The sequence below is a fragment of the Larus michahellis genome, chromosome 8 (genome assembly GCF_964199755.1).
Source record: "Larus michahellis chromosome 8, bLarMic1.1, whole genome shotgun sequence".
NCBI lineage: Eukaryota > Metazoa > Chordata > Aves > Charadriiformes > Laridae > Larus > Larus michahellis.
Genome location: NC_133903.1, coordinates 16,708,893 through 16,722,066, shown reverse-complemented (window position 1 = coordinate 16,722,066; position 13,174 = coordinate 16,708,893). Strand labels below are relative to the sequence as shown.

Below are 13,174 nucleotides of genomic sequence, written 5' to 3'. Positions count from 1 at the left end.
TGTTTAGGAGAGCTCCTGGCTCTGCCACAAATGCCAGGCATAAATTGGAGCAAATTGCTTCCTTTCTCTTTGGGTTGTGCATTTGCAGTTTTTAAGGCAAGGAGACCGCTGGTCTTTTCCCCCTCTTTGAGGGATAAGTTGTCTTCCTAAAAACTATAGCGAAGTGTAGGGTGGGCCTTCCCCTAGGAATGGTCAGAGAAAAAGAAATGGCTTTAAAATGCTCAGGCCACTGTTTAACCAAATACAGCTTCATTCAGCAATTTAAAATTGTGCTTTTTCAGAAGGGTGCTGAATGGTTATAATAAAAGAGCTTAACCTTCGATGAGAAATAATATTGCTGATTCTTTTTAAAGCACGTTGCCATTTTGCAGAGGGAAAATCCAGTAAATGGTTTGTTACTCACCTTGCACAGTATTTTCCGTAGGGGGTGTGTGCTTTTGGGCTCCGTGTGTTTGCGCTCGTTCTGGGTGTTAGCGATAAAAAGGACACAAGGAAGTCACGTTTTCTCTAAAGTTGGGGGCTCTTGTGGTCAGCAGGATGGATCCACATTTCACTTCTGCATTTTGTAACGTTTTGTACAAAAATTTAAGAATAATTAGAAAGGAAAAAAATCCATTGTTGATTGCATTGTGTAGTGCAGTCACTTGCTCGGTTTCTTATGTTGCAGATGTGAAAATGCCCAGAAACTCATTGCATTATTTTACAGTCCTCTGAGCAGAGTGAAATAGAACTGGATGAACTAATTTAAAGTGTGACTAACAAAGCACAGTGCAACGTAAAGGAAATTGCTTCTGAAATGCACCTATTTTTAGTGATTTCAGGCACTGTTAGTTAAATTGACATATATGTATATTTCTTGACCATAAATATAAACCACCTTCCTCTGTTTATGGAGCTTTTGGCAAGGTATTTGTACTTTCTAGTGTTGGGCATGCCTAGAAGGACCAGAAATAGAACAGAAGGCAGGATGGGAAGCATACATTTATGCACATACCATGCCCAGTCCTAGCCAATAGTGTACTGTCATCTATTTTAATAACCTGGAAAGGCAATTGCTTTTAAATCCTCTCCTGGAAAGAATATCAGCACAAAAATATGCGACACTTGAGCAAGATTTGAGGAAATTGTTGTGTATTTTGGTTCTTTTTTAACGGATGGGACTGGAAGCGTGCTGGCCTTGTGTGTTTGGAGCACCTGGAAAATTACATCTGGTCTGTAACTGCTTGTGTTAAATCAAATTGAATGGCAAATTAAAATAGCAGTCAGCAAGATGTTGGTTTGGACTGAATTCTGCCAGGAGAAGTTTGCATGCCGTGAAGAATGTGAGCCTGCAACGTTATCCCTCTCCCGTTCCTGCCAACGGGATTACTCTCAGGGAAAGGTACAGAAACTCCTTGGGGAGGAAAGGTGCCGCACAGAATGGGTCACACAGCTCCAGTCGCACGTGCTGTTTCAACACCACGAAGGATACGAAGGGAAGCGATGCCTGTTATCTCTTAGCTGTTCAAACTGCAGGGAGGGACCTGGATTTCATTTTTGGAATGAGCTAGAACAGCCTTGCTCTTGGCTGCCAGCGAAGGGAGCGAGCAGATGAATTCCCAGTTTTAGCCCTCTTTCCTGCATGCTGTTATGTTCCTGATTGCACCCAAATTGCCATGGTCAATCACAGTCACCCCACAAATCTGCAGGCATGGACTCTTTTCTCCCACATACTGCTGTTTCCAAACATGACCTCTGTGCCGTAGTCTGGTGAATGGTTCCTCTTGTTGTCTCTGCTGTTCTGGGTGCCCAAAGGAAGCTCTTGAGCTCCTCTCCCTTTTAGACAACAGAGGAGTTGCTTCCTTCAGCTGAGAGTAGTGTCTGCCAGCTCTTCTGCACGTGCTGAGTGCAGCCTGCGTACTCGTCGGTCCAGGCAGGGCAAGGTGGTTACGGGCCTTCCCTTCCTTTGGTGACTCCTCCATGACCTCCGTCTCCCATTTCCATATGATGAGTCTGAACATAATTAAGCAAAAGCATCCAAGCAGTTGCAGTTCAGCAGAACCTTAAGAGTCTTGAGCCAGGGAGACTGGGATTATCTCAGCTTCCTCTATTCTGTGTTTTTATTTGCTGAGGGAACCATGAGTGAAGTACAGAAACCTCTGACAGCCCCTTCTCAATGCTGTTCAATTAAGAGGGAAGCCTCAAGTTTGTAAGAGGGAAGACATGATCTTTGTCATTGGTGAAAAAAAATCAGAGAGCTGCACAGAGATGTTTCACTGTCCAAAAATGGTAGGAGAAATAAATGTTTTATAAGCATGTAGGATTAGAGTGAAATAGAGTGATAAGTACCAGAGCTGGAAGGGCTGCCAAGTGATGTTAAACCAGATGGATTTATTCATCTCTGTGATAAACTCAGGTAATTAAAAACAGGAATTTGAGGGGAGAGTGAAATCGTGCTGAGCTCTTTGTTTTACTCTCCATTTCCAACCTCTGGAAACAAAGTGGGGTAGTTTGGAGCACCCAAGGTAACAAAGCGATGTCTGTGTAGGGCCCACCACAGAGCCCAGCAGGAGTGTGAGAGGAACCAACCTGATGACAAGATAAGAAAAGTTTCAAATTGCAAGAGGAGATGGAAATAGAACAGGTAGCTGTTTAGAAATTGTAAATGGACTAAAATTCAGCTCAGGGTAGTTTTAAGCTTGTGCTGCTTTCAGGCTTTAACCAGGACTGCTCTTTCTCTTTTTGCAGTGGTGGTTGAGGTGACGGGTCATGCCCATGTTCTTCTCGCTGCATTTGAAAAGGTAAATGAGTTCTTTTTTTCCCCTCTGTCCCCGTCCTTGTATATGTAAACATTTACATGGGTCATTAGTTTGTATTTATATACCACTTAGCACAATGGAGCCCTGGCCCGTGACTGGGGTTCCTGACTGCTGTTGTAGTACAAATAATTGCTTGCAGCAGCTCCTGTGTAGCCCGTAATTATCATTTGTACCTGAGACGGTCACTCAGCTAATTGTAGCCGGTGTTTCCTGTGTGTGGGGAGAGGGCGGGTGATGTTTGAGGGTGGAAGGTGTTGACCATGGCTGCGGCCATGCAGTTTTCCAGGGCCTCGTGATCTCTTTGCAGAACTGGATCTGCTGTGTCCAGACCCTGTTCCACCTTAGTTTACACGTAGGACCAAGCCCTTTTAAAGAATTAGGATACATCCTGCATAAAGACTTTGAGCTCCACTGCTTTTCGGTGGCATGTTTGATGTAGTTGACCACTACCTACATGGTAAGATGCAGCCAAGCTGTATGCACAAGCCTTGATAATAAAATCTCTTCCCATGATAACTGGACTCTGAAAATAGTTGCAAGATCCGTTACTGTAGCGCATTTTGTCTGGTTGTGGTAATACCATAGACACGTATCCTGGGCAAATGATATTTGTTCTGCCATGCTAAGGTGAGGCAAGAGATGCTGGAGCAGAGCTGGGCATGTAGAGGGGAGCAGCATTAGAAATTAGCTGCAATGTTAGAAATTCCCTACTTCCAGGCTGGCACGTGTCTGACTTCTGTTTCTCAATCTGCTCGCTTCCTGCTGCATCCCTGAGCAAGTTGCCAGGTCTTATTCTGTTCCTCCTAGGTGCATAATGCGGATGGTGACACACTGAGTCAGAGAGCACGGGAAGCACAGTCAGTCCTAAGGAAGCCCTGTGGCTGGAAGATGCTCTACGTGTTCTAGGTTGCTTTTTTGTTGGACTTAGTACATGAAGAAAATAAGTTTTCCTGTGGTAGAAAGGCTGCTCTGAGCACTGGCTCTACACCTGGCAATTAGAGATCTGTCAGAAATGCAGTGGGCAGCTGCAGCACCCCTGGGACTAGGGCAGGGATGTTATTCTTCTGATTTCCTTCTCCAGCTGATCTGGAAAACCAAAATACACTGGAATCCCTCAGTCGTTGTTCAGCAGTGCCTGGCAGAGGACAGTGTGGGCAGTGGGTCCTTGGGGAAGGCTGTCGTGTTTGGAGCCCATCTGTCATCTTGGTGGGAAAGTACTGTAGGTGGAGACCCCCCAGCCTTGTGAAATTATTGTTCAGCCACTTCCGAGGAGAGAAAAATAGATGAGACCACCACCTTTCTGCGTGTTACAGCCTGATTTTGAAGTATTCTATGCATGTTTGCGTTCCTCATCTGTGACATTTGCCTGTGCTGTGCTGGCTACTGCCTTCATAGCTTTTTGGTTGTAGCTAGGTTCAGGTTAGGCTTTGGATCTTGATGATGTGAGGATGATTTTTACTTACAAAGGTGTGTATCTAGTTGCTATTTTCCAATTATCCAAACATAGTGCTGTTGCAGTAAGCCCAGCCTCTGTGGTCAGGTCACTTGGACCTGGATTTGTCACAGCTTCCCGTTCTAGCATCCCGTGGCCAGCACGTGATAATAGCGTCTTATACAAAGTAGGAAAATTCACATGTATTGGGAATGTATTAGCATGAGGGCAGAAGTGAAGGTCTGGAAAATTTCTGCATCATGAGATTTGAAAGTGTCTTGAACTGCTGCAGCTTTGGAAGCAGGATTTCAAGGATTAAAGGTTCTGAGCTCTCTGGATGCACAAAGGTGACGGCAAAAGCCCTCGTAATGTTTAGGGAGCTGAACAAGATATGCAGCAAAACTGGGAACCAACTAAAGCTGCTCAGGCCATTCCATCAATGCTGGATTATGTCCTGTGTCCAGGTCTGAGCTCAAGGATTCAAAGTGCTTCCCTTCTTTTTCTAGTCTTTGTTGTGAGAGAGAGATGCTGTCTGGTGGGGCCACTTCTTACTTCTAATCTTCCGCCGAATGCTTAAAATGAGATCAAAATCTTTCTTTTAATGAAAAGTCACAGGGCAAAGTGCTTGTTGAGTTCTTTTTCCTCCCTTATATAATATATTCCCCATCCTTAGAATAACTGCAGCTTTTGAAGTATAGGTCCACAAATCCGGAGGAGTTCCTTGCTAATAAGCAGTGCTGCTGATCACCAGGGCGTGCTCAGAGGGCAGACAGACCAGTGGCCTTCATAGCTTGCTATTTATATATATCTTTACGATCAGAATAGTAACCTTGATGCTGTGTGTAGTCTGGCCTTGCAGCTCTTCCAAAGGCTTCCAAACACAAACACTTGGCACTTTGTGTTTGCCTGGAAAACAGGACTGGTTTGTCTTTTGGTGCAATGTTGTTGTCCCTTCCTTCGGAAACTGCTTCAGCAAACAGATGTGCATCTGCAGCTGTTCACAGTGGCAGGGCCATGATTCCCCCTAAGTCTCCCTTCGTGCTCTCTAGACTATGGCACGAGAGTTATTTTTTTTCAGTTTAGTTGACCCTCATGGGTGATGGAGAAAATGGAAATAGCACGTTATTCCTGTCACCTGACACCAGGTATGTACAGAATTGTTCCAGCTGTACCTGCTGCCGCTGAGCAAATGAAAGGCTCCAGGCGGTCACCGCAGCTCTGAAGATGGCAATGTGGAGCACGTGTGACTTGTTTCTGACTCCATCCAGTGGACAAGCCTTGCTCGCAGCCTCACGCCAGCCCCCTGCTCTCTCGGGGCCCTGGCCTCACGAGTGGCTCTGTAACTGGATGTTATTTAGGGTGTTAACGAATATCCCCTGCCAAGTCTGGCTGGACTTGCTGAAGACGTGTTTGCACCCAGTTGGACTGCTTGCAGCCTGAGAGCATCCAGTGTGCCAGTGGATTTTTGTGTATGCTCTGACCCAATTCAGCCAGGTTTAACTTGAGCCAAGTTCAACTAACTCTGCACTGGAGCAGACAAGGAGCACTCCAGTACCCTGTCCCATTAACTCTGCTGGGAATGATCGTCATTCAGGCTGTCCTGGTTATACATGGACCACCCTCCCCTTAGCTGGCAGGCACCAACTCTGATCGTGACTCTGTTTTGCTCTTAATTTGTACAGTTCAGCTATTTAATGCATTTTCTTTTTTTTTTCCTGCTAGCACGTTGATGGCAGTTTTTCTGTGAAGCCATTAAAACAGAAGCAGATCGTAAGTACTTTTTTCCTCTCTACTGCTTGATTAAAGACATGTCCCACAGGTGCCCGGCTATACCCAGTGGGAAGCTTCAGTGTTAGTTCACTGAGAGCCTGAGATCTCACCTCGCTGGCTCAAATATCACAAGCAAAGGCAAGCAAGCTGCCGGCAGCCCTTAACCTTGGGCCAGATGTGTGTTGGGGGAACCAATACGTCAGCGTGGAACTGACAGAGACGTGGTGCATGGTCTCTTTGTGCTCCTCAGGGAGGCAGGCATTATTTATAGATCCAATCTTCCCTACACATTCCTGCTTTGCTGGCATTTGGTGCTTGAATACAAAACTGGCAAAGCATAGTACTGATGCTTCCATGTCTGTACAGGTGTAAGTAAATTAGATTTGCATAAGTGAGGTTAAGTGCTGTATGCGTTAAGTAGTGTGAAGCGCATCTGTTCATTGACACTGCCTGATCTCCTTAGGTTCTGTGTTTTGCAGTGTTGAACGGTGTCTTTGCAGGCTCCCAGTGTCCTACCCGGAGGCTGAAAACTGTTGGCTTTCCCCACGGGTGTGTGTTAAGATATTAAGGGATCTTAGGCATGTCTTCTCGCTGCACAAGCTTCCTTGTTGTGCCCAAGGTATCTTTGGAGCAGTCTCAGGGACTGAGAACTTCTGGCTCATCTCACCTGTCCCCTGCGAGTATCCTGGTACTTGAGCAGTCACAGACATAGTCTTGCTTTGAAGCTATTATTTACGTACTGGACTGAACACATTATGAGGGGAAGGGAAGAAGGGAGACTGGTAAACATGGAAACATCAGGGATCTGAAGACCTTTTTTAGCCCATCCCGGTGTGGTGTGATGCGCAGAACCTGTGTAGCGCCTTATCAAGATCGAAATTGCATCCAGTCTTTCACAGAGAGAAATATATAAGCAACTGCAAACTAAGATTGCCAAGAATTTCAGCTTCTGAAAGGAAATCTGGTAGTAGTCCTGCTGCAAGGAGCAGCTTGAAGTGTCATGGGGAAAGAGATGAGATTTTAGTGGTCGATCCCTTCGCCTTCAGATGCATGCTGTGTTTCTGCTTTAAATGTGTTTGACTTCAGCTGCTCGCGGTTGATGGCTTGTGTTTTCTGATCTGAATTAAAAAGCCTTTTACTCCCAAGAAGATGCCTTGATTAGACACTTTTTGCTCTAAGATGGTCTTTCCAGTCCCCAGGTCAGAAAAGAGCCACTAAACCAGTACCAGTTAATCATATATCAAAATCGCGTTTGGTAATTTGCTGTCTGCCTCACCAGCGCTGTGCAGAGACTTACAGCCTGTCCTTCTGACTTGCTCGTGCCCACTGGCAGCAATACCAGCACTCGCTGCCAGAGCTTTGTCCCAGTGCTAGTGGTGAGTTACTCGCCGCTCCAGCCTGACGTCTGTTCCGAGTCCTGTGTGTCCCAGACTGACCTGCGCTCCCCTCCCTTCCTTGGTGCTTAACTTGGCTGTGTTGCAGCGTGATCTCCTGGCTAGTCGATCGATCTGGATCCCACAAGTATTTTTAATAGAGACAGACAGAGACTGTTCCGGAAAGGAGTCTATCGAGCACGCGAAGGCAGGTTTGTAGTGGAACATCCAGAAGAGGCTGCCTGAGCACTGAGGGAGCAGAGCAGTGCGATGCCAGTGGTGCCTCCTTCTCGCATACTCTTCTGATCAGAGAAGAGCATTTGTGAGCTGATGAAAAGCCGCTCATTTATCTTGCTTGGGGGTTTTTGGGGAGATTTAAAAGTATTTTTAATTTTTTTTTAAAGCGGTGCTTACATGGCTGTGAGCTCTCCGAGTCGGTGTTGGGTTACCATGCACACTAGCACAGTGTGTGTACCGTTCTCCGTTTAGCACTCTGGGCTCCCCAGATGGAGGGCTTTCTTGCTGGAAGCTCCCACCCTACCACAGTATGGTTAGCTGACTCCTGCAGCGAAACAGTGTGTGCTTGTCTGTCTGTACTGGCAGAGTGTGTAACCTTCCCACTCAGTGTTTGGTCGTGGGTACTTTTTTTTTTTTATTGGCAGTTTGTGAAATGTAACGCGCTTATGTTCTCTCCTGTGGCTATTAAAATAGGAGTATCTCTTGCTAGAAGAACACACAGTACCACTGAAACTGAGATGGCGTCTGCACCCATAAGAGCATAGGTATAGACTATATGTCTGAAGTAAACCATTTGTATAACACTTTACATTCTTCCCCATCGCTCCTTTTCTTTTGCCTTCCTCTCCTTGCCATTGCCGGGTACCTTTTGTGTGCATCGATCTCTAAAGCTCTTTGGGAGGGGGAAGCAGCAGCTAATGAGCTGAACTGCTTTGTTCTCTCAGCTGAGATCAGTTATAATGTATTTACCAACCTGTTTAAAGAAATTCGGCATGGATGAATACAAACAGATGGATCAGCAGAAAAACATGACCTGGACTTGGCCAGTGGCTCCCGTGTGCATCAGCTGAGGCTGTATATAGCAACAGAAGCCTTTGGAAGGATGACGTGGTGCGGGATGGGTTGGAGAAGCGTGAAGGTGAAGGACTGCATTGTGTACAATCACCTCCTCATTATTTCCTCCTCCTCTTTCAAAACCTAGAGATCTTTCTAGTAAGAGCCATGTTGCACTGCTCACCCTTTTCTTAGTGGGACACAAGCTTCTTGGTGAGTTTTAAAGCCAAGCAGCAAAAGAAATGCAGACTCCTGAAGAGACTGGTCTTTCCCTTCCTGACCTCTTCTGTGCTTTGAGTTGACTGCTTCTGCACTCGCTGTCACCCGTCGTGATCCTCCGAGGAGTTGGGATGCTGTAACAAGCCTCTGTTTGAAAAGTTGAGTTACAAAAGGACATCTCCCACATAATTGTTCCCAAACTTCCTGGGTGAGTTGTGAGCCACTGCGGAGGATTTTGCTCAGCAGTCCAACAGCTGACCTCATTGCCTTGAAATGTGGGCCTAGAACAGATTGTCTGTAAGCTGCACGCTGAGTTAAACGGGACGACTCTGGAATGAGTCTGTTCAAGCTGCTGCATCCCAGCTCAGAGCATTTCTGAACTGGCAAACGGGCTGGATATAGCTAGCTCCTGCCCCTATCTTGGCGTGTGATGTCACCTTCAGCACTGAAATCCCATGGCAGAGCCATTGCTCCTCTGAGCACCTGGCTTGACAAAAGGTGAGGAGAGAGGCAAATTACATGTGTAAATGGCAAAACCCCTGGGACTGAGGAGCTGTTGAAGCACTGGATTCCCAGTGGCTTGGCTTCACTGCATGGTGTCAACTGGACAGTTACTGGAGGTGACAGGAAAGCGTTTCCTTCCCCTGTTCATGAGATGTGTCAGTTTGATACCTTGCAACCCCTTCACCATCTTACCTGTTGCAGGGTTTTGTGCAGAGGAACATGCCCTGTTCTGGGGAAGCTGCTGTGTAGCAGCAGATCTTGGGACACTTTGTGCATCCTTGTAGAGGCTAGAGTCTCTACTTGCTGGCTAAGCTAGGGAAGAGCGGAGAACACCCCACAGTGTTCTGCTGGGACTTGGACTATCAGCCTTTCTTACCTCTTACTGCTTTAACTCAGCTGCTCGGGGGAGTTTGCGGGCGGCTGCCAGTGTTTGTGTAAAGGCAGCCCCAGGTTTGGGGCTGTGAGCAGCTTTCACTGTGCCTGGAGCACTTTCTGCCACCACACACCCCAATTTAGAGGTGCCACCAAGGGCCTGGAGATGGTAATAAATGATACTGCACTAAAGTTGTCCTTCGAGTGCTTCTCATGCTAAGGGAGATGGTTTGTCTGTCTCTGGTAGCTTGACCTTATGCTCCCAGGTGATGAACAGGGAGTGATGTGCAGCCATTGATGTGCCAGTAACGATCTGTTGGTGGCAGAACTTCTCCTGAGGTTACAAAGATGGGTGGAAGTTCATCTTGGTTAAAGTTAAGCAGTGCTTCGTAGAAGGAAAGGACTGTGGAAAGCTGATTGCCTCCGTCTTATTTGAGCTATGGGTTCATACTCCCTTTTGATCTCTGAGTCAAGCAGAGTACTTGTTTTGTAGATGATTTTGATAGTGTTGGAAGGGGCCAGTCTGCTCAGACCAGACAGGACAGGCACCACTTTTGAGCAAGGAAAGACTCATTCTCTCAACTATCCTTTGCGATATTTGTTTCTGTTAACTTTTTCATGTAGCTGTAGGGGATCTGACTGTTGTGGGGATAACATGGACATTTTGACATGGAGAAGGAGGGGAGGTGATCACGAAACAGCAATGACAGAGCATCTGTCACTCCAACTGTTGTCTTCTTCCCTAGGTTGACCGGGTGAGCTATCTGCTTCAGGAGATCTACGGCATCGAGAACAAAAATAACCAAGAGACCAAGGTAAAGGTGCTCAGAGAGCTTCTACTCCCCGAGCTGTGGATTTCCAGCCTCTACCTTCTGCTTTTGAGCTTAACTATGGGACCTGGCTGGGCAACGTGGAGGTGCTTCCCAGATTGATTGTCAAGTCTGTGTCATTCCTGCAGGCACTGAAGAAGCCTGAGGATGGCAGGTCCTCACTGCTGTAAAGCCCAAACAGTCAGTGGAGTTGTGCTGAGATAATTTTAGGTAGCATGAGACTCATCAAGATATTCCCTGGGGCTGGGATTGCTGGGTGAGAAAGCTATCGGTGTCCCATGGGTGTTTCAGAGCACTGATTTTTAGGGCTTGTAGAGAGCCGTGGGCCAGTGTCACTGCCTCTCTGCAGTCAAGGCAGTTGTGCCTCTGCTTTGCTCCTGTGGCTCCTTCATGTTCTCCTGTTTCGGGGAGGGGGGCTGCATATTCCTGTAGCGATGCTGGGAACTGAGTTCCTTAGGGCATGCCGGTGTCCAGAGAGCAGCCTGCATCTCCAGCAGGAGGGAGCACAGCATCACTAAGGGAAGTGTATGCAAATGCCTTAACCAGAAACATTGCCTGTCTTTAGGCAGGAGCTTCTGCTGCATCCCAGCCTGCTGCACATCCCCGTGCAGATTACGTGACTGCTTTACGCTTGCTTTAGCCTTATGTAGAGCTGCCCTTTGCTGCCACCTGGGTTGCAGAGTGTACCAAGTGCTGGCTTCAGGATTAGACCGCTCTGGTGTGTGTAGTGCGTGATTTGTAAACAGAGGAGTAGCCACAGAGCAAGACAGGCAGGATTTCCAATCCAAGCCATGCTGTGTCCTGCCCAAAGCATCCTGTGATATCTACCTATCTGTGCCACTAGTTAGCGCCTGAGGAGGCAGGAGGGAGAAGTCTTTTCAAAGATTTTTCTTGCACAGGATCTATTTAAGAGGATCGAAGGCTTCCATCTGGGTTCCCCAAGGTCTTATGATGATTCTTTTGATTTAGCAATCACACATTTGTGGCCTATCAGACAAGTGGCCCATTTTTGTTCTTCCTAGTATACTTATCAAACTGTATGAATAGGAAAGCAAAAAGCCTGCCCTCCCTGCCTCCCAAAATAAATGAGGAGTGCATGTGACAGGGGAGACAGACTTGCAGCCTTTTGTGGGGATAGTCAGCAGGCTGGGGGTGGATGTGACAGCAGCAGATGCTGTATATTGCTGTTTACACCAAAGTTGCACGTGGTATAGCATGTGTTAGCCCTGGTGACCAAAGGGGCCTCGTCAAGTGGGACCAGGTGAAGGTGGAGGGTGGCCCATGATGGGTCATCGGTTTGGTGGGCTCTGGCATAACTTCCATGGCATCAGTGGGGTTTCTCAAGTGTCAGTGAAGAGAGTTCTTGTGGTTCAAGGGTGGGTTTCTCCTCCCAGCAACATCTTGCTCAGTGGCTGTAATCCAGTTTGTGGGGCTCTGAGTGATTGAAAGACTTGTGTCATGCACGTTCACGGGTTCACACTGACCTCTTTACCAGGGTAGCTGTGAGCAGGTGAGCATCCCAGGCTGCTTCTCCTGCAGCTGCATTGAAGCTTGTGCCAGCGGAGGAGACTGGCGAAGATGTTGTAGCAGGAGAACCACTCACTCACTCCATCACTTGTTCAAAAGACCTGTGGAAACTGGGCTAGACATGGCTGGAGAGTCTCCTTCTGTCCAGCCTTGGGGCGGCCTGACCTGCTGCCTGCCACAGTCAGCAAGCAGCTCCTTTTGGGCTGCTCTCTCTCTCTGTGGACATGGGGCAAAAAGGCTGGACTGCCAAAGAGCCAGCTTCCCTGCTGACCCTGGGAGCCACCAGGCTGGCAGATGGGAGCTTGTTCTTGGTCCCCCTCAGGCAAGGGGATCCCTACCCCAAAGGGGCTCCCTCTGTGCACAGCCTAGCTCTGGGGAAGGAGAGCTACGCCATGAATTCACAGCGCAGTGCCTAGATCTCTGACCTTAGTGAGCTCAGAGCAGAGCCCTGAGAGGAAGGAGTGTCTGTAGCAGGGTTGTGTGGGCTAGAGCTTGCTCTCCTTGAGAAACCCCGGCTGAGAGCTTTGGAAAGAGAATGCCAGCTTCTCACAGCCTTTTGGGTGGGAAACTTCCCCATGCTCCAGAGTCCCGTGGCAGTTTGGCGTGGCTTTTACCATTCACATGCCAACCTCTTGCCTGTCATTGCAGCCTTCGGATGACGAGAACAGTGACAACAGCAACGAGTGTGTGGTTTGCCTGTCGGACCTCCGTGACACCCTCATTCTGCCCTGCAGACACCTCTGTCTGTGCAATTCCTGTGCTGACACCCTGCGCTACCAGGCCAACAACTGCCCCATCTGCAGGCTGCGTGAGTATGTGCCCAGGAAACAAGGGCATCTTTCTCCATCCTGCGGCTCCTGTTAAGTCAGTACAGGCTGTGAGAGGGAGTGTGTATTTTATGCACCCCACCCCAAGGCTCAGCATCGAACATGCTCCTGCTCTCGCTGGCACCTGGAGATTCCTGGCACCCAAAATAACTGTCCTCAAAAAGAGGGAAGGAAGAGAGCACATGGGAGAACAGCCCTTTGTCCAGTGCCTCCCTGGCCACTTGCTCTCTCCTTGGGATGGATCTGAAGGTGCAGGTGCTCTGAGCCACGCCATGTGGGCAGTTCTTGTGTTTTGGTGAAGAAGATGGAAAATCCCCCAAAGGAGGAGACATAGAAGCTTTATCCTGAGAGTATCTGGCCGAGACAGCAGCCAGCCCCACCAGAGGGCTGTCCAAGTACTTTGCATGATTTTTTTTTCCCCTCTGACAACCTTACTTTGACTTCACCAGGA

The 13,174-nt window shown here is 47.9% G+C and overlaps 1 protein-coding gene across 4 annotated transcripts in view; it reads left to right on the top strand.

Moving 5' to 3' along the window:
* The window catches only part of MGRN1 (mahogunin ring finger 1), a 58,118-nt gene that overhangs the window by 34,547 nt on the left and 10,397 nt on the right, over positions 1–13,174 (top strand). For all 4 annotated transcript variants that reach the window (XM_074596531.1, XM_074596529.1, XM_074596533.1 and 1 more), the window contains exons 7-10: positions 2,728–2,780; positions 5,953–6,000; positions 10,286–10,354; positions 12,545–12,704. In XM_074596531.1, coding sequence (XP_074452632.1) covers positions 2,728–2,780; positions 5,953–6,000; positions 10,286–10,354; positions 12,545–12,704 — 330 coding nt within the window. The remainder of the gene's footprint in view (positions 1–2,727; positions 2,781–5,952; positions 6,001–10,285; positions 10,355–12,544; positions 12,705–13,174) is intronic.